Source organism: Alternaria postmessia, assembly GCF_024291825.1.
Source record: "Alternaria postmessia strain BMP 2775 chromosome Unknown scaffold_9, whole genome shotgun sequence".
Classification (NCBI taxonomy): Eukaryota; Fungi; Ascomycota; class Dothideomycetes; order Pleosporales; family Pleosporaceae; genus Alternaria; species Alternaria postmessia.
Window position 1 is genome coordinate 577852 of NW_026260082.1, and position 23304 is coordinate 601155.

A 23304-nucleotide genomic window follows, 5' to 3' on the forward strand; every position below is an offset into this window, starting at 1 on the left:
TAGCGCTGAGACAAAAGGTGTAGTGGATGGCGGTGAGGTTGGGAACACTGAATTAGATGAGCTGCTTTGGCAGGCGCGAGAAGAGTATGTCAAAGGACAGTTGTAGCTTGCATTGTCAACTTTCATACTTGACTTCCTACGAGGCTATACTGGGACATAAGACATGTTAGGCAGTGCAGCGAGACATGTATCATGAGAGACATAAAGGAAGACGAGCGAAGCAGACTTGGCATAACTTTGAGCGGCGTGAAGTCAAACTATCATGAATCATTCTTACAATGGTAATCTTCGGAACGATTATGGGTTCTAGGTCATGTATTTGGGCAGATCTGAAATGTCATCAGCAAAGGCTTGTTCTCCGCATCGAAGTAACGCAAAAGACCATTGCCTCACACACTATATTTCGTCTACGAAGAGTATCCCAAATTATCGAATTCGTCAGCTGAATTCGAACAATGAGCGGTGAATCTGCTAGCGCGTTTGAGAGCAAACACTCCACGTCCAAGGACTCATATCGCTTACAAGAACCACAAAATCGCACACTGCTTTTATTCGTCAGCAGAATGAGTCTCGAAAACACTCCCGCCACAATGGCAGCTTTTACTGTCGACGAAACGAGTGCGCCCACTAGTATCGAAGACAGCAACCACCAGCAAAACGGTAAAGCTGAATATACCACAGCCACCAATCTTATCGACGCTACTAATCTCAGTGTTCAAGGAATCGTTGTCGCTGCCGGCTACCCAAGACATCTTACGCTTGACGTTGGTGGGCGCAAGTTCAAAGTCTCGTGTGACACGCTGAAGTCTGAGTCTGGCTGGTTTAAGAGGCAGCTCTCCGGACGTTTCGGTCCATGGGAGCCTGAGCTGGATGGCTCATACTTCATGGACACTGACCCTGATCTCTTTGAGTATCTTCTTCGCTTCATGCGCCGTCCCGAAGTCTTTCCTCTTTTCTACAGCAAGATGAACGGCTTTGACTATGACCTATACAATCGCCTGCAAGCAGAGGCGCTTTACTTTCAGACGGACACGCTATACGAGTGGATAAAAGACAAGGCATGCTGCATGCGTCAATCAAATTCGAACAGTACTAACTCATATCTAGAGATACCTCAACGCTATCAAAGTCAAAACTTCGAGCCTAGATATCCGCGTAGTTCATAGCCTCGATTATGTACAGCAAGAGATTCTTCCAGTCCACAAGACCGAAGAGTTGCATGTCGTTCCGCGAACACGCAAAGTTTACCTTTGTCCTCGCCAGATCGCGGGTCACAAAGGCCATCCTGAACTTTGCGGTGCGGCATGTCATAAGAGGCAGGCGGATAATGCGGTAGAATACGAGGACGTGGGTTTTCTGCAGGTAGTCAGCCTACAAAAGGAGATTGTCTTCGACGAAAAGGTCTGTAGAGACGACTGATAATATCGACGTTCCGGGAAGTGAAGGGACAGCGTTTGTATGTCACGCAGATGAGCACACGGAGTGGACCCAATGGCTTGGTGGGAATGGTATCTCGTGGAATTTGTGCTATACGGCTAATGTGCGATGATTCTCCTATTCCATCACTTCCCCAAACCTGATCCGTGGACCTCAAGGCTTCTAATTGGTGTACGCTTTCATTGTAATGGGCTTAGCTGGAAAATACCTAGCGACAGAATCTAATCAGGCGAATAGCTCGCATACTTGAGATCATCTCAGAGTGTCAGAACTACGGTATTGAATCAACAATGCACCGAGATAATCTCTAGAGTGCTGCTTGTCTTCGACACCCGGTGGACATGCATCGTCACTCGTTCTGTCCCGGTTGCTAAACCAGGGTAATCTCCAGGACAGAGCAGTCGAGCCGCCTCTTCTGCAAGAGGCCAATTGATGCGCGTACTGCACATCGGCATCTGCAGCTTCAATGCCAACTCAATCGCATCAAGAGACTGATTCTCCATCGCTCTTGCAATCCTTGTTCCTTATCCCGGTAGCTCCGTGTCCGTCACGTCAGCGTCTGTGCGTCTCAACCTCGTCGTCACTGTCCCCGCCTTTCTTGAGGTTCGACAAATTGTCGCGAATCACAGTCCCGGAGGCACCCTTGGTATGATGTTCTTCTTCCACAGGGAACCTCGCTTATCGGCAGGATGCGTGTCGTACTTGAGAGCCTCGCACCATACATATGGTTGTGCGTAGAAAGCCGGTCTGCTTAGATTTGTACATTTCCTCTGGGCGACAAGCTTTCCACTTGTACAACTTCGGATGATCCATCGTCTTGATCTCCTGGATGATAGGCAGCAGTGTACGGACTGTGTATTTCTTGCGAAACTAGGTCAACAAAGCCTATAGGCATCGGCTGTCGTAGCGGGGGACTGTGCTCCGCATACACAGCCTTTCGCGGAAAAGTCGAATTACGTGAATGTTGGCTCATGGAGTTGAACAGATCAGTATGTTCTATCCATACTCATGCTCGATTGAAGTGGAGGTGGCATCGACGGGTCGGCGGCTGAGGACGGGTACGTGGAAGGGGCAGACATGGATCTATCGTGCCACTCTTCGTGTTCTTCTTCTGGCGACGAAAGCTCAAGCAACTTCTGTGGCGACCCAGCGGATAGCCCAAGCATGGTGAGCTTGTCTTGCAATATGCTGATAACAGCAGGGTTGCCACCACGAAAGGAAGCGAGCACTTGCGCTAGTGAGTGGATCAGATCCCTAGGACCAACGTTGAAATGAGACTCGTGGTTAAGCGAGGGCATGATCATCATAACGTCAGCAAGCGAGTTGGCGACGTCGAAGAGCTTGGACTCCTACAATTATGTCAGTGATGTCCTGTGCCACCCAGGGAGATGTTGCGTACCATGCCTGGACCATGCGCCTCGACGCTTTCCCGCGAGAGGCTACTTAGATTACTGAGAACGTTTTGGGCGACCTTAGCGGGGAAACGGAACGAGAATTCCTCATCCTGACTGGCGCGACTGCTCAAGTTCGTTACATTGAGAGCATGCTGCCACAAGAAGATACGCATCCACTGCTGAGTCATTGTGATATCTGCGCGCTGGAGCTCATTCTCAAGACTGCGAGGGTCTTCGTCACTGCTAAGTTGTTGCTGAGCTAATGCAAGAGCGTGGCGCGCAGCTGCAGGTTCAGCTGTTATGGTGACATCTAGGATATTGAACAGCCGACAAAGTTGGACGAACGCAGGTGTAACTGATCCATCATGTAAGTCTTCTAGCCTGGGAAGATTGGGAGCTCGCTTCAATGTCGTTGGCACATCGTGCTGCAAGGAGTGCGCTCGCTCTGTGATGAAGAGAAGCCAGTAGACCCTCAAAGCATACTGTATTTGCTCGGCGGTCATGAGCTCGTAGTGTGTCGGTTTATGTAAGCCTATGATGTGTGCCTTGAAAATGGCCTCGCCGAGGAGGACCGTGGAAGCGTTCATTCGCCCAACGTTTGCTGAATAAACGTGTAGGAAGAAGCTACTTAGCAAGGAGAATATAGTCACATTCTCCAAGTGATCGGACTCGTTCCTTGCTTTCTTTGCTTCCGATTCGAACGTGCCGCTTGGAACGCGATAGTGGCCCTCGAGTGGACTGCCTGGCTCGGCATCTATAGAGAATTGGCTGACTATGGCAGCACATATCGCAGTGGCTAGTGCGTAGGCTTCCAAATCGTCGGGATGAGTCAAAAGCCGTGCAGTGAGTGCTTCGGCATCGACGACTGGCCATATGCCATATCCACGTGCTTGGTAGATGTCCAGGTAATGCGATAGACAGGCAGTCGATATTCTGTGGGGCTCTTGGGGGATGGCGGACAGTGTTGGGCTTAAAATATCCGGCCAGGCTTTGGGGTCAACATCGGAATCGCTCATCAAGGGTATCGGGTCCAAATAAGGCAAATCGGTAGTCCTCGGGCTTCCAGCATCAAAGCTCGTCTCGCTGTTGCTTCTTGACCCATCGTCATGGGTCCCCTTGCTGCGTTCTTGCAGTCTCCTAATGGCGGCTTCTGTAGTCCGACGTGGTCCTTTTGGTCCGCTTTTCCCATGCGTCTTCAAGTAGGTGCAGTCCCAGCTAGCAGCTTCGCATCTGGAACATGGCTGGTTGCCATCACATCGCACTTTTCCTAGAAGAGAGGCAATGTCAGTTGTGTCACGATAGTTGACCTGCATCCAACACTTACTGACAGAACAAGGGTCACACGCTCGTCGCGTTCCTTTCCGTGGGGCCATGGCCATTCTGGGGCCAAGGTACTAGCCTCTTTGGATAGACGGTATTTACGAGACGCGGGATATCGTCATCTCGTCATGACACGGATGGGTCGGGTTTCACGCACCAGCAGAATGGTGGCGTTTGTGGAGAGTTTATCGGAAGTAGACGACAATCAAACGAAGTACAGAAATATAAAGTCCATACAGAATGATGTCGTGGGAATGGATGCGGCTGATGCTGGGAACAAAAGGTGGAGATGCGGCTGCAGGTCGGTTGATCCTGCCTACTGGAGGTGCCGGCGCCGACCAATCATGGCTGAGTGCCGCCGTTGACCGCCGGCGGTCCCTGACGCCAGCTAGTCTGCCCGAAAAACTTCACGGCGCTAGAAGCTCCGTGGAAGAAAGCTGCTTCTATGGAAAGACCGGCTGTGCTCGGTATAGATAAGCGAACAGTTATATGATTCGATTACTGACATTCTAGAAGCTTACCGGGCGTGTCGTAGCGAACTTCCTTTCGGGCATGGTGTTGCACACGGGCCCTGGTGTAGTGAAAATTTGTGTTGAGAGTGCAGTGCAATGCGCTGTTCGAGCAAATCGACCAGGAATATCTTTAATAGCGCATCCATGTTTGGCAACGGTGACGCTGGCCACCCTGTTGTAACCCACAGCCTTACGGCTACGTCCGGTGTTGTCAGGAGAGCTACGTGAGGCTGACTTCCTGGCCAAATGCGCGTACGTGACGTACTGCGCGATTTTTAGCGTGTCCGACAGCGGGCGCACCAAACCTCGGATCAGTGCACCGATGTTTGAACTATTTTGGTGCGACTGCCGTCGTCTACAAGACAGCGGCACATTCCTTTAGTAGCTCTTCCAACTTTTGGTCGCTGCAATCGCACTCAGCGCGGCGGAACCGCTGGTCAACTAGGGCCCCCAAGCCCCTCGAGGAACACGTCGAGCTGAGACAGATGATTGAGCTGCGCCTCTGAACGAGCTGGCGTTCCAGACTCACAGACGACATGACGGCATTTGCTGGAAACCAAACCCAGGGGACGAGTACAGACATGGGCCTCACCATCTCGAGTCGCCTCCGACTTGTATCTGTCAAAGGGCTAGACCGATGGTGGCGCACTGTGTTCCTGTGATGCAACATCATCACGCCGCACATTGGAGGCAACGGCCATGTCGAATCCCAATCAGGCAGTAAAGTCAGAAACAAAAGCACCGCGCTGTTACTAGTCAATCCGGGGATCGAAGATGCAAAAAACACTAGCCAATGAATATGGAGTAGTTCATTCTGGATTGAATACTTGGCAATTTTTGTGTTACACTGTGGTTTGACACAGTAACTGGATCCCGGGAGCGAGCGTGAAGCAGGGGTCCAACGTGGCGAGAATCTGGACTTGCAGCTGTAACTATCACTGACATCCTCGGTCCCTCCGCCTCGACAGAATCGTAGTTAAGGCAAGATAATAGAGTCTAGCGCCACGAGATACAGCGACGTCATAGGTATCTAGTATCCTGGTCATAAACGACAGTACGAACTCCTTCATATGGCAGAATGTCTAGCTCGCATGTGGGGCCTTATCATACGTCCTGGGGAATACGAGAATCCGGGGAAGATATATTGATCTTCTCGCTAAGAGCTGCGATGCAATTTACGCATATGAGCGCTATCGCGAGGTTCACAGGTGGAAGCTCACATTGGCCCAGAGCATAACCTGATGATATGTCTGCTAGAGATACGCAAAACAAAATGTGACGACTAGTGGTCATGGAACTGCCTGGATTGGTCAGATCTTGGGATCTTGTATTTGGTCGTGTAGGCTCAGCTAATTTTGGTCTTTACTGCAGATGAAGTGAAGCACTATTGTGTTCTACAGCTATGTCAGCGGCGTCGCAAATACGGTTTTGTTGTATATATAAACCGTCGGGTTTCGTAACAACAAGAGCCGTCACATACCAAGTTGTCGACATACTTACCTCTACACATCTTTGCGAGGCATCACCACCAACATCTCCACGAAAAACAGTGCACCAACGGTTATCGCATTTCAGAATGAAGCTTCTCATAATCATGGCTGCGATCACGTCTCTCGCCCTTGGTGCGCCAAAAGATCCGTACCCAGCGCCTTGTGGAAGATCAGATCCATCTGGTATCTGCACGACCAAAGCGACTTGCTACAAGAAGGGCGGCTTCTATGTTCAGCGCGACTGCACTTTCTACAACGTGCTCGACATCGGTTGCTGCTACTCCATTCCCGACGAGAAGAAATGAGGACGACTCGAAGTGGTAGCGAGCAGACGAGATTGGTATCATCGTGATATTGGAACATCAGAACTAGAGCAAGGAGGCTTGCGACGTTTTCAACGAGAGAATCTCGAATCAATAGTGAAATTAGATGAGGAGACGGAATCAATCAACTACTGCTCCATCCAAGCACCTCTACCGTGATGGGGAATCATTGACTAAAGGTTTAGGCGGACTAATGGCTTTTTTCGTGAAGTCATTGTCTTGAGTGAATGCAACCAGAAAAAGAAGTGTTGAGATGTAGCATCGCGTAAACATATACTGCAGACTAACTCGCAAGATGCTATATCTGCGAACAGCATGCGGTGAGATGGGGGCAAGCAGCACTGAAGAGGTAGTACACGATTGTCGTGATGTATCGCTTATTGGAAAATGGGTGAGAGGAACGGGAAGAAGCAATCACCGAGGCACTATTATGTCATCGCCGCTCATTCGTCAATCGGCCATCATCGGAACATTGTCCCGTAATTCTCCGGCACCGCACTTTTCATTTCACGATGCACAAAATAGACGAGACTAAGGACATTTCCATCTTCTTTCATGCTCAACGAGGCGCCTTGCTTCACAAGTACAAGCCCCACTTTACTGCTAAGCGTTGGTAACACTGCGCCATTTTCAACTTCTTCCCGTTCGTGCAGCTTCTCCACAACATCGTCACCTACACAACGCCAAGATGGACCCAGATCTGGACATTGTAGGCTGCTAAGCGCTATCGGAAGCGCGGAAGGCTATATACACGCTGTAGCGTGTGAGACAAGTACGTCGCCTTGAGATGCGTTTCCCGTCGTCGTGCGGACTTGCCCGTACTCATGAGCCGGTACTCTCACTCCGGATTTGCTGGCCCACGATGACTTCAACATAAACTCTACTATCCTTGTTGTCCCCGCTCATTGTTCTTCAGAAGTAACAAGATTTCATCCGCTCCCTGGTCATTGGGCCAACACGTATCAACCGGTAGGACGACGGAAGTAGAGAACATCTAGAAACAAGACTATCACAACTCAAAGACTATGGAGACGCTGAAGCGTAAGAGGCCAGGGTGCAAGCTAATAGAGGCCCACAAGAAGACCCGGAACAATAGTCCGGCCGAGTCCAGACAAAGGTGTCCAATCATGGAGGTCTTCCACCAGTATGGCTTACTGGAAATGATCGTATCCAGCCTATATCCAGACGACTTACTGGCGCTGTTATTATGCTCAAGATCCACCCATGAAGCGATCTTACCACAACCTGGTAGCCTAGAAAATTTGCTAGGGAAGCTCAAATGCTCCGGTCGAGGTGTACATGTCCGCAACAAGCGTCACAAGAAGTCTACTTTCTTCTACGCTTATGATTGTACTGAAACCATAAAGTGTGGAGCAAAAGAGTCTACCACAGAGTGCCGGCCCTGTGCCAGATGTAAAGTCAGCACTTGCGACGAATGCCGCATTCACTGCGTCTACCAGAGCATATACGAAACACCTTGCGATGAGGATGAACTGCCCAACTTCAGCGGCTTCATTCTGCTGTCACCTCTCGAGGTGCCAATCCTCAGCCCACATCACATGGATAGTGACGAAGCTGGGTCGCAGTGGCAGGATCCTTCAAACAGTCTGCAAGCACCATATCATGATCAAGGCTTCATCGACGTTCCGTTTGAGGAAGATAGCTTTGGTCTACCTGAAAGCGTCGAAGATCTTCTAGAAATGGATCTCGGTAGCCACACGTTGGCTGCATCAGCGTCTTCGAGCGTCGCTCATCCTTCGCCGGTCCTTCGAGCTTTATACCAAACGACGGAGCAGCGGAAACGATGGTTCTGCGATGAATGCCGGCCATCCATCGCGACCCAGGGTCAAGAGATTCCTCAAGCTTCTCAATGCCAGTGCACTTTACGCAATCACTTTCTTGACCGGTGGTTGTGCCTGCGCTGCTACGAAACGGAAGAACATGATCTTGACGCATCCTTTGTTGACCAAAAAGAGCGTTGCGCATGCGGACGACAAGATGGAACTAAGACATGTTTGTGGTGCTGGGGAGAAGTGGTACATCCGATGTTCGAATTTGAAGAAGTACACAACGGAGACCGCACCGAAAATACCAATCAGCCATAGCGTGCCACTTTGGGCTCTGTTTCTTTTGCTCCGGCAGCATTCTGTACTTCGAACTGTTGACCTCTGTATCCTAATACCTGTAAAATCACCCTGTATACATCTATAATCTCAACCTTTTGGTCCTGGCCGTTTACTCAGCCCGTCCCGTTCTGCTCGTCGAGGTTGACGATATACTTCCTCTTATGAACAATGGTGCGTTGATGAAGTCCATAACGAGCTGTGTTTGCAATTCACTCGTGTCTTTTTATTATATCTGCCGCAACTCGTGGTTCTTAAAGCAGCTCAAGGTCCAATTGAACTAAGCACAATACGCTTCGTGTTGCGATCCACAGCAAGCATGTTTCGGCCAGCTACACTATCGACGCAGACAGAGCACTGTTCTCTCCTTACTCATATGCATTCCCACGTTGTTCAACTGCCTCTTCGCTACGATCGACCCAGTCCCCGCAATCAACTTCAATTTCTTCTCCTCTTCTTTGATTTCTCTCTCCTTTTTTCGCTTTACGTCTCTGTACAGTACCAATTCCTCTTGCGCCTTTTCCAGCTCTTCCACAAGGTATCGGAGGCTCGGTTCATCGCGCTCGCGTCGCACGCTGATCTCGAGGTCGACGACAGTGTTCATAAGACTGTTGATGCGGTCGCCGCAAGATTTATAGGCTGATACGAGGCTGACTTGATAGACGGTGAGAAAGGTGGGCGGAGGAGAAGGCAGATTTGAGGGTGAGAGGAAGGATGAGCGAACTGATGTTATGCTGATATCGGTATCGCTTGATACTTCGTCCATTGCTGTAGCGGTATACAGAATTGTATGTTGGTACCGAGGTCTTAGTGACGATGATGATCTGCGAGGAGCTGTAGAAATTTATTTGAGTTGCTGCTCTCGTTCTTGCGTCTCTCACGGTTCAGCGTTTGCTGTGGTCTGTGAGTCAACTGCGCGAGCTTCGAAGTGAATCAGGCTAAGTCGCCAAGGTGATGTCGAAATGACTTTGGTGAGAAGTATGATGAATCTTTTGCCTCGCCCGAAAGCGGCTTCACAGATATCTGTGATTACCTTGCAGTTTCCGTCGCTCATGTTGTCGTAGCTCTCGTGGATACTGACACCCTCCTTTCATACCTACCGTCTCCTGAACGACTTACTCCGCTACACACTACAATGGGAAGGTCTCTATAAGCAAGATGCGACTTGAAAAGTGAAGTAAGAGGCCAAGCATTGATACGACCTACTGTCGAGGAGCCCATCAACATAAGGAACCACAGCGTTGGATATACTCGAGCAGGCCATAAGCGCTCACCAGAGGGGATCATGAGGCTCGACACAATCGCGGCGCTACTGCACTTTCTGGTGGATCGATTCAATGAATGTGCTTGTGATATTTCTTTATTACTTTTGAGCTTTAAGAACGTATTGTCGTGGGATGTGTGTAGGGGCACACGTCGACGTTACGGAGAAGCCACTATGACGGCACGAGTGGGACGGGCCTTGGCGCGTTCGAAGACGCGTCTCCATGGTGGTATCAAGGCACACACCACTTCACATCCCACGCTTCGCACCGCGCGCCTCTTTTTCTCCTCAATCGACCCACTCTCGACGCAACGCTTGGCCATGGCTTCGAACGTCAACGTCATAAGAATCGACACTCCACACGGCCCGCACGCTTCTCCGCAGCCCACAACCGTCGTCTACCCTCGGCCCACCGATCTTCCCTGAACCGACCGCATCCGTCAATATCTTACCCACAAGCTCATTCCCTCTCGATGCCGATCCCGAAATCTGGCCAACGTTATTCGCGCATAGTTTGGCGTATACAATCTGAAAGATCCTCATGCGTAAGAAGTTGTGGGCTATCTTAGTAGGGCATAGATGTCCACGGAATCATCTGTCTGATGGCGACGTCAATATTGTATGTTGGCGCCTTGTCCCCTCAATCGAACTCTCGCGAGCGAACCTTACAGGAACTAGGAGTGAGTCACCACTAGTATTGTTACCGTGTTTGAGTATATCGAGTATCTACCGGAAAGATGTGTACATGGCTACACTGAACCTGAGGATGAGATCTACTCGGTGAGCATAGAGCATAGGGCAATACTCAATCTCGCCACGCAACAGTCACACATGCGCAGAGGCTAGCATGTATATGAAGAAGACGTTCATAACGTGGCTTCTAGGGCTCATTTTCGCTTCGCACTGAGCAGCGTATGGTGCCTTCAACGGTCTCATAACCTCGACATAATGAGTTGGCACATGCTGCACCAGATATATGGAGATATAAAGCGACCAATAGCTTATGCAGCATTTTTTATAGTAGTGCGCAAGTACAATAGACATGAGTAGCGATAGACAGAAGAGTGTTGCGCGCCAGTGCCGGATTGTGTGTCTGTGTTGAACACACCAAATCAAACATGTTGTAACGAGGACCCAAGCTTGCCGTAGTCAAAGGCACGTACGTATAAGCTTGAACCGCAACTTTCGTATCCAAGCCAACCCCACCAGTGTAGATTTGCTTCGCAGTCTTTACTCTACGTTGTTCTTTCCAAGTCAAAATTGAGATGCCTTGGGTAGATCCTCCGAAGGTGAAAGTAATTCGCCCGTATCGTCATCGCGGCTAACAGATCAACCCAAAAACCACATTGAGAGATTGCTGACTACCAAGAGTGTATGCAGGCGCCAAAAGAGTTCCAAGCAATAGGTCAGACCTTGTTGTTGAGGCTAAGGCTTGTGTTCACCTCACTCACGTCTCGCTTCCGATGTCGCTGGCGCATGACTAGCAAGGGTGCGATCCTGCGGCGGTACGCGGAACGAGCACGCAAGGCAACAGTGGCTCAAAATTCCGCCCGTATATATTCAAGCCCCCCTATACATTAGCGTGATTGAGGAGAGTCGTCTTCGATGCAGCGAAACATGATGTGGCGCACGATCAGCATAAGACGAAAAGTAGGCATATGAGGTAAGTGAAAGACTCGTATATTAATTAGCTTCCAGTCTGGAAGTCAAATAGGTATCATCGATCATAACAGATCCACAGGTAAAGCCACCCTCAGTAGCCACCCTCGTAAACATCAACGTATCGCATCATGCTGCGCACGATCACAACCTAAGTGCGCACATGCGCCTCGATGTTGTGTCCAGCAATACCCTCCTCAACACTGTGTCTTCGGTCCTTGCCAATGTAGTTCGAGTCCGGAAGCATGTTGAGGATGTCCTCCTGCTTATCCGTCTTGCGCTGGTGGAACCAGAAGAGGATACCACCGATGAATGCCAAGATGGCAACAGTCGTGTAGTTCCAAACCAACAACGGGTCTTCGGATAGCGACACGAACGCCTGGCCAAGCGCGTTGGAGAAGGCAGACATGAAATGCCAGTAAGAGGTGACCAGCGAACGCATGTTCTTGGGGGCTTTTGTAAAGGCAAACTCGAGTCCAGTAATAGATGTGAAGATCTCGGAGAATCCGACGAGAACGTACGGAACGGCTTGGGTCCAGACGTTAAGTGGGGCTGGGTCGTCGCAGCTGTTCATGTACTTTCCGCAGGGGCCCTCGGCATAGATGTAGTGCTGGATAACGGCAGCGGAGACCATGGCGAAAGACGCAAGGATGAAACCGAAAGCGATACGCTTGATAGGAGTGAAGCGAATGTTTGCCTTGCGGAGAGCGGGGTAGAGGAAGTTGTCTACGATAGGGATGAAGATGACGAGAGAGATGGGGTTAAGGTTGGTGATGACATCGTTGGGGACACCGTTACGTGTCATTGTGGCGGCTTGCGAGGTAAGGTTGTTGTTCATCTGGTTGTATGACAGCCAGTAGAGCGGGATCCAGGTAAAGCAAGAGCACGCACGCAGACCACGAGCAACCTGGTCAACCCAAGCGTCGTCGAACTGCATCCAACCAGGCTTGTTCGCACCGAGATGGCTGGGCTTGACGTCCTCCCAGAAACGCTCGCTCTTGAAGTTCTTGCGCGTGGTAACGGGGTTGATAGACCACTTGCCCTTGGTGGCAAGCTTCAGGACCTTGATGGCGCGGATGAGGACGGAACCAGTGGGGGGAGTGCGGTGGTACTTATTCCTGCAGGTCCAAAGAACCACGGGGCAGAAGCAGAACATGATGGTGGGTAGCAGCCACGCGCACCAGAAACCAACGTACTTCTCGACGTACACCATGGACAGTTGTCCAGTGAGGGAACCAATGTTGATGAACATGTAGAAGTCTGAGGTATGTTAGTGGGCTGGTCCTTGTGTGCCAGCGGGTGATGACTTACACAAGAAGATACGGGAGAGTGTGATGTTGGGGTCAGAGATGACACGCTCGCCAGTCTTGGGATCCTTGATGACACGCGGCTTGGTCTGGCGGTATTGTTCAGCAATTAGTGGGGAGATGTTGGCCTTGAATGCTCCAGTTCCGAAACCAAGGGTGATGACACCCAGGATGAAAGGTCCAATTGCATTGCCGCTAGTGAGCACAGGGGGAATGGCGGAGATGATGAGCAAGATATGGCCCAAGATAGAGAAGGCAATGGCGATGAAGATGGTGTTGAAACGACCGAGGTATTCGTCGGCGATGATGGCACCAATAATGGGAGTGGTGTACGCCCAGAAAGAGTTGAACTGTCCGATACCGAAGGAAGCACGCTGACCCATGCCAAGCGCACCTGGTTGACCCTCTTCACGTGGATCGCGACCAGTGGATTGTACGACGCCATCGATCACAGGAAGGTCCTGTTGAATGAAGTTGGTGTCTTGGAAAGAAGTCAGCGCTTTGGTTAGAGTATGTTCATGGGCAATGACGTACACAACACCTGGCAACCGTAGTATCCGAAACGCTCGCAAAGCTCGACGAACGCAATGGTGAAGGCAGTCCACGGAATCTTTCCGGATACACGACGGAGTGTCTTCAAGTCTTCCTCCGTGGGTTCCTCGCCTTCCAAGTCTGCATCAAAGACATCGGGGTCATGGGGCTGATGGCTGAGAGTCGATGGCGTGCGTTCATCCGAGAGGGCACGCTTCTCATCGACCTCGTACAGAGGCATAGCAGCCTTGGCGGGCTCGTTGGACATGGCCATGTCCACGGCGTTGGATGCAGCGTTCGTCGTCATGACTAGCAGACAGGGATGAGGTTGAGCGGGGAAAAAGAATGAGCTGCTGCTGAACAGCAGGGAAACGGGCAGTCGACTGCAATTATAGTCGTAGCCCGCACTTCCTGTAACACACGAGCGGCAAATGTGCTCTTTTCAAGCGCCGTCTTGGTATTCCTTGACTGTCTCTCTTTCGAGCAGGTGTCTGGTGTGGGTACACTCCACCACTTTGCCAGGGATTCAACTAGTTGCCCCAGGCCGGCGGTCGACCCATACAGATTCGAGAGGCCATTTCGCGAAGCCCGTCTTATCACCAGCCGGTGACTGGGCAAAGTCTGGGCGGTTGGGCGATGCCGAAAGCAAGACTACAGTTTAGAGCTTAGTACCCGTCTTTGCAGGGCTTCGGCTGGCCAAGCTCCATGGGAAATGGGTATTTCGGCGCATGCGACAACATCGATTGAGTGCTTCGGTACTTGGCAGCGTTGCTGATCACGCTTTGCATTGACGATTCCAACCATTCACACGGGTGATACCCCTAGCTCTTTCTTATCTGGACGACATGCTGTGCCATGACACCACGCCGCAGGGCGATGCGGAAGCGCACATGCGCACACAGGCTTACATACGCGGAGTGACAGGCCGTGAAAAAGTCATACATGGTCTTTACATGGAAGACACTGGTATCGACGACGAAGGAAGAGGTCGGTCCGTCCATTTTGTCGAGAAAAGGCATGTGTCATCACTTCCATCACCGCCGAAGACTGCTGCCGCTCCGCCATGGCGCCCAGCCTTCCGTCCCGCTGGGCGTTTTCTCGCCTCGGCTGCTCCCCACACCATGAAACAGACTTCGTTTGCATGCGATGTAACTCCACCAAACCCGAACAGGCAGCTCAACGACGCGGCAGCATATTTCCGTAGAGCTTTACATGAGCACACCAATCAAGTATCGCGTTATGCTTCCCACCTTAACCTAGCGCAGACGCCCCATCGCTTTCTCGAAGACATGGCACCAGCATTGGCATAACCATACCCATACGCTTATCTCCTAGGCTAGATGAAAACGTGACGAAAGAAGACAAGAGCACCGAAGAAACCCATATGCTGGTTGGCGCAAGGCTTCGCTTCTATCAGCGGAAGCTTTACCTCGCCCAGCAGCATGGCACATTTTGGCATCTCATCCCAACCTTGTAAACATTCCACCGTTAATGACCCGCTGTTTTCCGTTCCCCTTGGCATGGGCTGTTTGTCAGAAGGAATCACCTGGCGATCCTTCCACGCACATACACACACCAACACATCGAGGCGTAGTAGGATCTCTCGATAATTACAGAACAGTCGAGGATGCGGCTTGGCAGGGTGGCAATGGCGGCTGCTTATCTCTCCTCGCCCCTCATACAGCAGTAGACTTCACGAGGAAAGCTTCTGGAATCTTGATGTAGGTGTTGAATCGAACGATGCACACGCGGTGGGATAACCGAGTCATTTTGTTGGTGTATCAGCATATTGTCGAGACACACTCATTGGCGCAGCATGCAGTTGTTGCCGGGAACCGAAAGCATATCAGAATGCCAAGATAGGGCCAGCAGCCTGCGCATGCCCCGCCCGGGAATAGGTACGTACCTGGACAGACGCGGTTATTCCTGGGTAGTAGAGCCGCTGGATACCAGCCACCGGGTAGTGGGAGCGACGCTTGATGCCTAGAGTCCATGCTCTTGCGTATGTAGCACCAACGCTCACACATGTTGCGCGACCATGTCAGTTCGGATAGTATGATCGTTAGCCAAGTATATCGATAACCATGAGCTACTAAAATTACTCGGATATCAGGAGCGCATACCACTACTCCGCACAGCTATCAAGGTTGACAACCTTATCCGGTGGGCTAGGTAGGTGCAGATGGACTTTGATCTTTCCCATACATCGGTAGTATGCATGCTGGGAGGCCTGTAGCTTGCAAGGTACCACTTTGGCTCGAAACTAGTATACGACTTCAATCACGATGCTGGAAGATGGACCCACCAGGTAGAGGAACTCGTGAATCCACAACTCAAGACACAGGCGCAAATTCACTGTAGTGTTTGGGAAAGTAGAATTTGTTAATAATATATTATCATTAATCGTTCATCAATGGGTATTCATTAATGCTACAAGAGCAAAGCCGCCTTCGCAACTTTCCCTTGTTCCACCAGTCGCACAAAGATAACCATCTTAGTTACCGATTGGCAGGTCGTCCAAAGGCTCACCCTTGGACCAGTGGTTGATCCAGTTGAAGATCTCAGTGTGCCAGAACAAGCTGTTCTCCTGCTTGAGCACCCAGTGGTTCTCGTCAGGGAAGTTGAGGAACCTAGATGGGATACCGCGGGCTTGGAGGATGTTGAACAAGCTCAGACCGTCGCTCTCAGGCAGGCGGTAGTCAAGAGTGTTGTGGATGACAAACTGTGGAGTGGACCAGTTGGCAATGTGGTTCTGGGGGTTCCACTCGCGGTACGCGCCAGAGTCCCAGATGCTGCCGTTGTAGTCGTGGCGGATGAACCAGAGTTCCTCAGAAGCCCATGCTCCCTCAGTGTTGGAAATACCGTCGTGGGTGACAAGGCACTTGAACTCGTTGCCGAGGTCGTTAGCCTGGATCCAGTTGGTCATGTAACCACCGTAAGAAGCACCGGCCGCGATACCGTTCTTGGTGTCGATCCATGGCATGCTGGTGTTGACATAATTCCAAGCGTTAACCAAATCGTGGTATGGCCAGTTACCCCATTGGCCCTGGATAGAGTCGGTAAGGAACTGTCCGAAACCGGTAGATCCAGTTGGGTTGGGGGCGACGATGATGTAGCCCTGGTCAGCCCAGACCTGAGGGTTCCAGCGGTTGGACCAGCTGTTGCCCCAGTTACCTTGGGGACCACCGTGAATGTAGAAGGCGAGCGGGTACGTTACGTTCTCCTGGTAGAAGGTGGGCTTGACGACGTAGGCGTGGAGCTGTTGCTTGAGCTCGGGGTTGGAGCCGTTGAAAAAGATCTCGGAAACGGTGTGCGATCCGAGACCAGCAAGGTTGGGGTCAACCTGAGACGCGTCGAGGAGAGTGGTCTTCTTTCCGTCAGCGAGGATGTACCACTCGTTGGGAGTCCAGATGGCGGTGGCGGCGACAAACAGCGAACCGTCGGGAAGGAGCGCGAAAGTCGAGACAGAGGTGTTGGAGGTCATGGGCTCAGGAACGAAGCTCTCGTCAGCGGTAATGGGGAAGTTGAAGATCTTGACGCGAGCGTAGTCATCGGCTGTGGCGTAGATGGACGAGTCGTCGTGAGCCCAGGTAATGGGTCCCTGAACCCAGCGGTCGAAACCAGCACTCAAAGACTTCCAGTTGCTGACAGCGACACCAGTACCTTCGACAGCAACGTCGACGGTGTACAGAATCCACCTGTCGGACTCGTAGTAGTCCTCGTCCTGCTGCACGTAGGCGAGCTTGCTGCTGTCGGTGGAGAAGGAAGGAAGACCAGAAGCACCCTGGTGGCCAGCCTTAGCGGCCTCGGAGTCGGGACCGTTGAAAGCGACGGGAGCGTCAGAAGACGCAAAAGCACCAACATAGGTGTATGAGGCAGTGTAGTTGGCCTTGTTGAGCTGAGGAGCCTTGCTCACGAAAGCGTACATGGAACCATCAGGGCTGATGTCGTAGTCGCTGGAGTCACCAAACGGCTGGATGGGAGTCTCGGGCTGAGTGGTGGTGAAGTTGATGCCCTTTTGCACATTCCTCATTCCAGCACCGGACAGGGCGTAGCTGGCGTTTGCGGAAAGGGTTCCGGCAAAGAGGTTGTAGCGGTTCTTGGTTAGCCAAGTGTCCCAATGACGGACGTAGATGTCCGAGTAGTAGCGAGCAGTAGTCACTGGGGTGACTTCAGTCTCTGGGTTGACAGCTGTGCCGTTGGGGTAAGCCATGCAGTTGACCAAGAAATGCATGTCTCCGGTCGAGGTCTTTGCAACCTTGAGACCGTTGTATGGCGCATCCAGAGAAGCGACCATAGTGCTCATGTTGGGGCTCTTGATATCACCAATCCACAGAGTGACACCACCTGGGACCTCCTCGTTGGTGCCATTGATGTAGATGATACCAGTCTCGCTGCCAGGGATCCAGGCGACTTCGTTGATCTCGCTGGCGTTCAAGCCAGACTTGGTGATCTCGCCGGTCTTGAGGTCGATCAAGTTCATGCCCGAGCCTGCGCTGCCATGCTCCTCAAAGGAGTACTGGGAGTACGAGAATAGAGCGACGGAGCCATCGGGACTTGGGTCGGCGGCGCCACGGCGGACGTTGCTGAGGAGTCCTCTATTTCTCTTGTTAGTTGATGCGCAGGAGAATCAATGCAATGATGAGCTTACTCAGGTGTCAAGGCACAGGCGCCGGTAGCAGCCAAAGCTGCGGCAACACTGAGGTAACGAGCCATATTGTATGCGACCAGCTTCGTAAAAGCTCAATTGGACACGGTCGGTGGTCAAGCAAAGCTCCAGAAGGGCATGCCGCTTATTTGTACGACGAACAGCTGAGTAGACCCTGGCCCGACGATATTTACCAGCGGGGTTCACGTTGCATTCGGGACTGGTACCTGGCAGTGACAGCGCTCCCAGTTGGCTGCGCACTCGGTGATGCCATCATGCTGGCCCTGCAATGCGGTAGCTGCTATACCAAACATGTGGGAAGATGGACGCTGTTCGCCATGTCTCCTTCCTCTTCGGGGCTAGAGCTGCGGGCGCACAAACAAGCTCGCCGTCGGTGGGTTCCTAAGAAAGCATGTTTCTGCTCGTCCTATCGCGACTCGGCCCACATGTCCCGCAGTCGTGGCTCAAGCTTGGCGGCCGTGTCCATGCAGCCCTCACGTGAAGCTCACCAAAGCCCCAGCAAAGCTCTCGCCCAGATTAGTGGCGGCCGTGCCAAGTCGCGCCGTCTCCACTGAACCGGTGGTGGCGGATAAAACGGCGCGCCGAAACAGGCAGGTCGATGAAAAGTCCAACACGATTGTCCTCTCTATTCTTACTCATCGATAGCCAGTTGCGGCCTTGCTGTGCCGCTTGTATGCTGCCTCACAAAAGAGAGAGGCTGGACGTGCTGGACTTGCACGGACTGCCTCGGTCTGCTTCGGGCCTGCCGGCGCGCCTGATGTTCTTCTATCTTCCGTGAGCAAATTGGCGATCTGCACCTGCCTTGCCTGGCTTAGATATGCATACTGCATCGATGCAGCTGCTTCTTCGCGTTGGCTGATGGCGCATGTCGTGATGGGTTGATAGCATCCAACGAATGAGCTGGAGGGCCGCCTCGTATCGCACCGTGCAGCCAACATGCTGGTATCTGTGCTTGATAGTACCTTGGTGTCCGCTCCTCACAAGCAGGAATTCCGATCGTCTTTGCAGATTTTCCCCGGTTCCATCTCTTTGCTTTCCAAGGACATGGACCGATATCTACGCGCGTACCAAAGAGGGTCGAACCACGACAATCCGGAAAACGATGTTAGCGCATCCACAGTCTCGGAAGCAATCCACAACGTTGTGATTGCCACGCTTCGTTCAAGGTCGAGTGGTAACTATCGTCCATCATGCTATGTGCAGACCAAGGAGGTTTGGAAGCTTGTTCACATTCTTAGCTCGCGCTTGCCCCGCGTCACCACGTGCCTGGGGCGCTTGCGCGAGCTGACATGAACAACCCTGGAAGTTGGGCGCACGTAATAGCGTCTTCGACATCTCACATCTACCTTTGAGCATTGCTGGGTAGCGCAAACATTTCCAAATCACAGGAAATAGCATCCAGCATGCCGCGATGGTAGCCCACTGGAGGTTCGTCCAACGATAGCAGCTTCCAAGGATGAGATGGTTTGCGACTCTTGTGATTCCTCCGGATGGCTCCAGCGAGTACCAGCATGAACTTCCTGAATCCCCAGAACTACAGAATAGACGAGCTTCGGATGGCTGCTGTTATGGCTTGTATATCAATCTGCTAACAATCGTCATCCTCCAGAAAACAGCAACCACTGACTACAGTCAACCACTAGATTACACTGAGAATCAACTTCCTTTAGTGTTGCATTCGCGATTTCTAAAAGCTCTCCAGAATGCCGGACATCAAGTATTCACAGCCACTGCCCACAGCTTCCGTCCTCCAAAGTTTTACCCCTACCATGCGCTACTACGACACTATGATAAACAGTTTTCAACGCCATCTCGCAATTGAACAAGATATAGTGGCAATGTTGCCAACAGAGCATGCAAGGAAGGTTGCATATGAACAAAAGATGGCCGTACTGGATACAGCCAAAGCAAAGCTACGAGAGCTGGTCGACTTCAGTACTGAGATTATGGAGAAGCAGATTGAGAAACCCAACACAGCGTTGGGCTTATCGGCCGAGAGGGCAAATGAGCAGATACAAAACGGACTAAAAGAAGTGGAAGACGCGATGGCTGAGTTGCGATATCTGATGTGGGAGATGTGAATTGTAAAGAGGAGGGTAAGTACATTTTCCAAGACCTTATGGAACCGACATCGGACGAAGGTTGGCATATCGGTACGTGGGAATGTCGAAGTCTTTTCTTCTGTGCGCGAGGTATGTGGCGGAAGAAGAAACGAGTCAAGAATGACATGCATCTTAAGAGGTTAATCACAAGCTATATTGACCATTATTGAACCGCTCGCTCAAGGAAGTGTGCGACTCCAGACACTCACCATACGCTAACAAGCCGTCGGGCATAATGTAAACATTCTAGCTTACATTCCTGCAATATCTGCTTGGCGACAACTGATTGGCTTACTTTTGGTAGTACAAACGCTTGTTGTACTGTATAGATGCTCCAGAAGGTATTCCCGTAGTTATTCATCACCTACCCGCATCATCATATATCTGTTATGGTAATGACGGATGATGAATCGGTGAAGGCTTGCGCCACTGAGCTATCTCGCCACAAAACTTCTCTTGACGCCGCACAAGCCATGGGAAATGCCAGCGATTTAGCTCAAGAAGATGCGCTAGGGTTACATAAGAACGGGAACATTTCATTTGTTCGTTTGACAAGTTGGAGAGACCCAATTAATTCCCTCATAGATAAAACTTCTCTCGAAGGGCCAGCATGATCACAGTAAAACTTTTGACAGCCACTTTCAGCTCATCCATAGCATCCTCTACGTTTGGTGTTAAAAGATCTTCCTTCTTTAACGTGACCATGACATCCATCACACATGTCCAATCACTCAACTCCTTACTCGCGTCCTTGATTGAACCAGTGAATGCGTGTACAGCTGGAACGAGCACGGACTTTTCAAGCGTTGCTCTTACTTTTTCGATATCTCTCTCCTCTTCTTCCTCCCAAGGTTCTTCGTCCAAGGTTCTTTGCCATTCCAGTATTCTGTTGTGGAGGGAGACGATATCTTGGACAGTGCGGGTGTTGGTGTGAATGCTCGAGATAGGGGGTGTTTCAGCCATAGCGTGGATTGTGATGAGACTGAGTCAAGGGAGATATTACTATAGATGCAGTGTGTTTGCTGTTCCCGCTTGCTGTATCGGAGTACTTGTTTTATGGAGGTCAGTTTTTAGGGTACACAGTGAGCATGACAAAGCCGACGAGGTCAATGACGGTAGTTGCTCGACTCCTAGAATCGTGATTGCCTTGAAAGTGGAGATCCAATGTATGTACTCCGAAATGACTTTTCTTACCCAAAGCTAGCTCCAGGGAGACGTTACTGACCACTTCTGTACACAAAAGCAGGGTCGGAGGATATCGTCCGTACAGTCCAAATCTGGCTCGCAAAGAATACTTCCAGATGCAAACCAAATTTGCTATTCTAGCATTCGAAACCCTTATGGATGACGCCGGCATGCTTTTACCTTTCCAAACCAACGAGTTGGATGCTATAGTCTCCATAGTTTAGAGCAACCCTTCTCTCCTCTCTCGTTAAGGACTCGGATCGTCTAACGCTTTTCTTGCTTCCCTCATCTTTCGCTTAAGTCGTTCTACCTCCGCCTCTAGTACGTTCGTTCTCTTTTCAGCTTGTTCACAACGCAACTGGCTTTGTCGGAGTTGCTCGCGGAGACTCTCTCCGTCGTCGAGCGCGTTGGCGTGCTGCGTCTTTAGTTCATCGTATCGAGCTTGAATGCCGCGATATGCGTTTTGGCCATACGAGTATTCGTCCTTGATTCGACTCACTTCGGCTTTGAAGCTGGTGATTTGTTCTTGAAGCTGATGATTTGTTTGAACTCTTGCCTGGTTAACTTCCAGCGGTCTGTTCTGAGTAGCAATCGCTGCTTTTAGCAAATCGTTTTCTGCCTTACTGGTTTTAGGCTGGGCCTCCATACGTTTTGCCATGACCGGATTCTCTGGGCTAGACGACCTAGAGATGATGATGGGTCGTTGTACCTAGAGATAAGGTCAGCTTAGAATTGAAGCAAGCCATGGCCAGTACGTACTGTGTGACCGTAGTCGCGGCGCTTGATGTTGGCTAAGATAAATTAGTTCTAGTTCCTAGAGATAAGGAAGATCCCGTAACTTACGTGGTGCCAAGTCAGATCTTTCGTCACCTTTGCGCTTTTTAAATACAACATCTTCAGATGTCGAAACAACCGCATTTGGGACTAGAATCAGCGCTGCGTCTAAAGCCGGTCGACTGTCTCTTCTCTGTACGTCCATCTGCAGCTTTGGTGGACTTCCCTTATTCGCAATCCACGCGCACGACTTTGTAAAATCCTGCCAGAAATCTCTGTAGTGGCCAAACCCCCTTAGATGCCCAGCTTCTAAGAGATAATAAAGAATTATGGCCCGTAGTCTGTTGCAAACTGTTTGTTGGCCAACGGTTTGGTCTCCAAGATCACAAAAGGGTTCCACGAAATCGATGTTCTGAAAGCTGACGTGTGGTATCCGATACACGCTCAAGTCCTGCATGATGAGGAAAAATCCAACTAGATTATGCTTCGATCCATGTACAAAGGCGTACACAGTCTGCCTCATGTATGGAAGGTTGCCGTCAAAGATGCCGATGGCAAGTACCATTGGTGAAGCCTCTTGTGGCAAGTTGGCGAGGACCGTTGGGCCAAGAATTTCGCAGTGGCTGAACTCGAGTGTCTCAGATTTTGGTATCTTCTCAAATTGATCAGGTATACTTGAGAGTGCCTTCCTGGTGATCGCTTGCTTATACCAGCTGGATTCTCTCTCATTGTCGATGGTGATGGGGCTTTTGGCGCTGGTACTGTCCATGATGGCGGAGTAGACGCCTTGATATCCAGCAATTTGGGAAATATTCGAGTTCCTAGGAGACTAGATTACGTTAGTATTGTTCTGGTTTCCAATATGTTTTGTTACACGTACTGAAAGTATCGTAGATGCAAGACCAATGTAAGAGGTGTTCCTTCGGTCGCATTCACTAAAGACAGTGAGGCTGCTGAAGGTAAGAGAATATTGTGACTGTGGTAGGATATGTGCCACTATAGATTGTAGGTGATTTGATATGTAAAAAGGTGATTGAGTGAGGTGGACATATGAGCAGAATTATGAAGCAAAGAGTGCCTGTCGGTTACGTGTTATTTGAACAAGCTGGTTATATACTCTGAAGGGCTGAAGACCGTAGGTATAGTGAAGGAGGCTGCCAAATCATAGCCATATATGGTGATAGAAGACGGGATAGAATATCGGTGAGGAATGT

The 23304-nt window shown here is 50.8% G+C and overlaps 8 protein-coding genes across 8 annotated transcripts; 3 read left to right on the forward strand and 5 right to left on the reverse strand.

Moving 5' to 3' along the window:
• Positions 1-590: 590 nt before the first annotated feature.
• Positions 591-1419, forward strand: J4E82_002440 (uncharacterized protein; the record flags this gene model as incomplete). The annotated part of the gene is made up of 2 exons (XM_051728741.1): positions 591-1042; positions 1110-1419. 2 exons carry the CDS (start codon positions 591-593, stop codon positions 1417-1419), a joined length of 762 nt encoding a protein of 253 aa, XP_051591692.1.
• Positions 1420-2115: 696 nt separating this feature from the next.
• Positions 2116-3847, reverse strand: J4E82_002441 (uncharacterized protein; the record flags this gene model as incomplete). Its single annotated transcript, XM_051728742.1, has 3 exons — positions 2116-2288; positions 2444-2786; positions 2837-3847. 3 exons carry the CDS (start codon positions 3845-3847, stop codon positions 2116-2118), a joined length of 1527 nt encoding a protein of 508 aa, XP_051591693.1.
• Positions 3848-7603: 3756 nt separating this feature from the next.
• On the forward strand, positions 7604-8581 carry J4E82_002442 (uncharacterized protein; the record flags this gene model as incomplete). The annotated part of the gene is made up of 1 exon (XM_051728743.1): positions 7604-8581. One exon carries the CDS (start codon positions 7604-7606, stop codon positions 8579-8581), a length of 978 nt encoding a protein of 325 aa, XP_051591694.1.
• A 355-nt stretch (positions 8582-8936) lies between these two features.
• Positions 8937-9365, reverse strand: J4E82_002443 (uncharacterized protein; the record flags this gene model as incomplete). The annotated part of the gene is made up of 1 exon (XM_051728744.1): positions 8937-9365. The coding sequence occupies one exon, from the start codon at positions 9363-9365 to the stop codon at positions 8937-8939; it is 429 nt and encodes a 142-aa protein (XP_051591695.1).
• A 2308-nt stretch (positions 9366-11673) lies between these two features.
• J4E82_002444 (uncharacterized protein) lies at positions 11674-13634 on the reverse strand (the record flags this gene model as incomplete). The annotated part of the gene is made up of 3 exons (XM_051728745.1): positions 11674-12782; positions 12834-13310; positions 13364-13634. The coding sequence occupies 3 exons, from the start codon at positions 13632-13634 to the stop codon at positions 11674-11676; spliced, it is 1857 nt and encodes a 618-aa protein (XP_051591696.1).
• A 2220-nt stretch (positions 13635-15854) lies between these two features.
• Positions 15855-18076, reverse strand: J4E82_002445 (uncharacterized protein; the record flags this gene model as incomplete). Its single annotated transcript, XM_051728746.1, has 2 exons — positions 15855-17958; positions 18012-18076. 2 exons carry the CDS (start codon positions 18074-18076, stop codon positions 15855-15857), a joined length of 2169 nt encoding a protein of 722 aa, XP_051591697.1.
• A 1521-nt stretch (positions 18077-19597) lies between these two features.
• Positions 19598-20110, forward strand: J4E82_002446 (uncharacterized protein; the record flags this gene model as incomplete). Its single annotated transcript, XM_051728747.1, has 2 exons — positions 19598-19604; positions 19770-20110. The coding sequence occupies 2 exons, from the start codon at positions 19598-19600 to the stop codon at positions 20108-20110; spliced, it is 348 nt and encodes a 115-aa protein (XP_051591698.1).
• Positions 20111-21563: 1453 nt separating this feature from the next.
• Positions 21564-22210, reverse strand: J4E82_002447 (uncharacterized protein; the record flags this gene model as incomplete). The annotated part of the gene is made up of 2 exons (XM_051728748.1): positions 21564-21999; positions 22206-22210. The coding sequence occupies 2 exons, from the start codon at positions 22208-22210 to the stop codon at positions 21564-21566; spliced, it is 441 nt and encodes a 146-aa protein (XP_051591699.1).
• Between the last annotated feature and the right edge of the window lie 1094 nt (positions 22211-23304).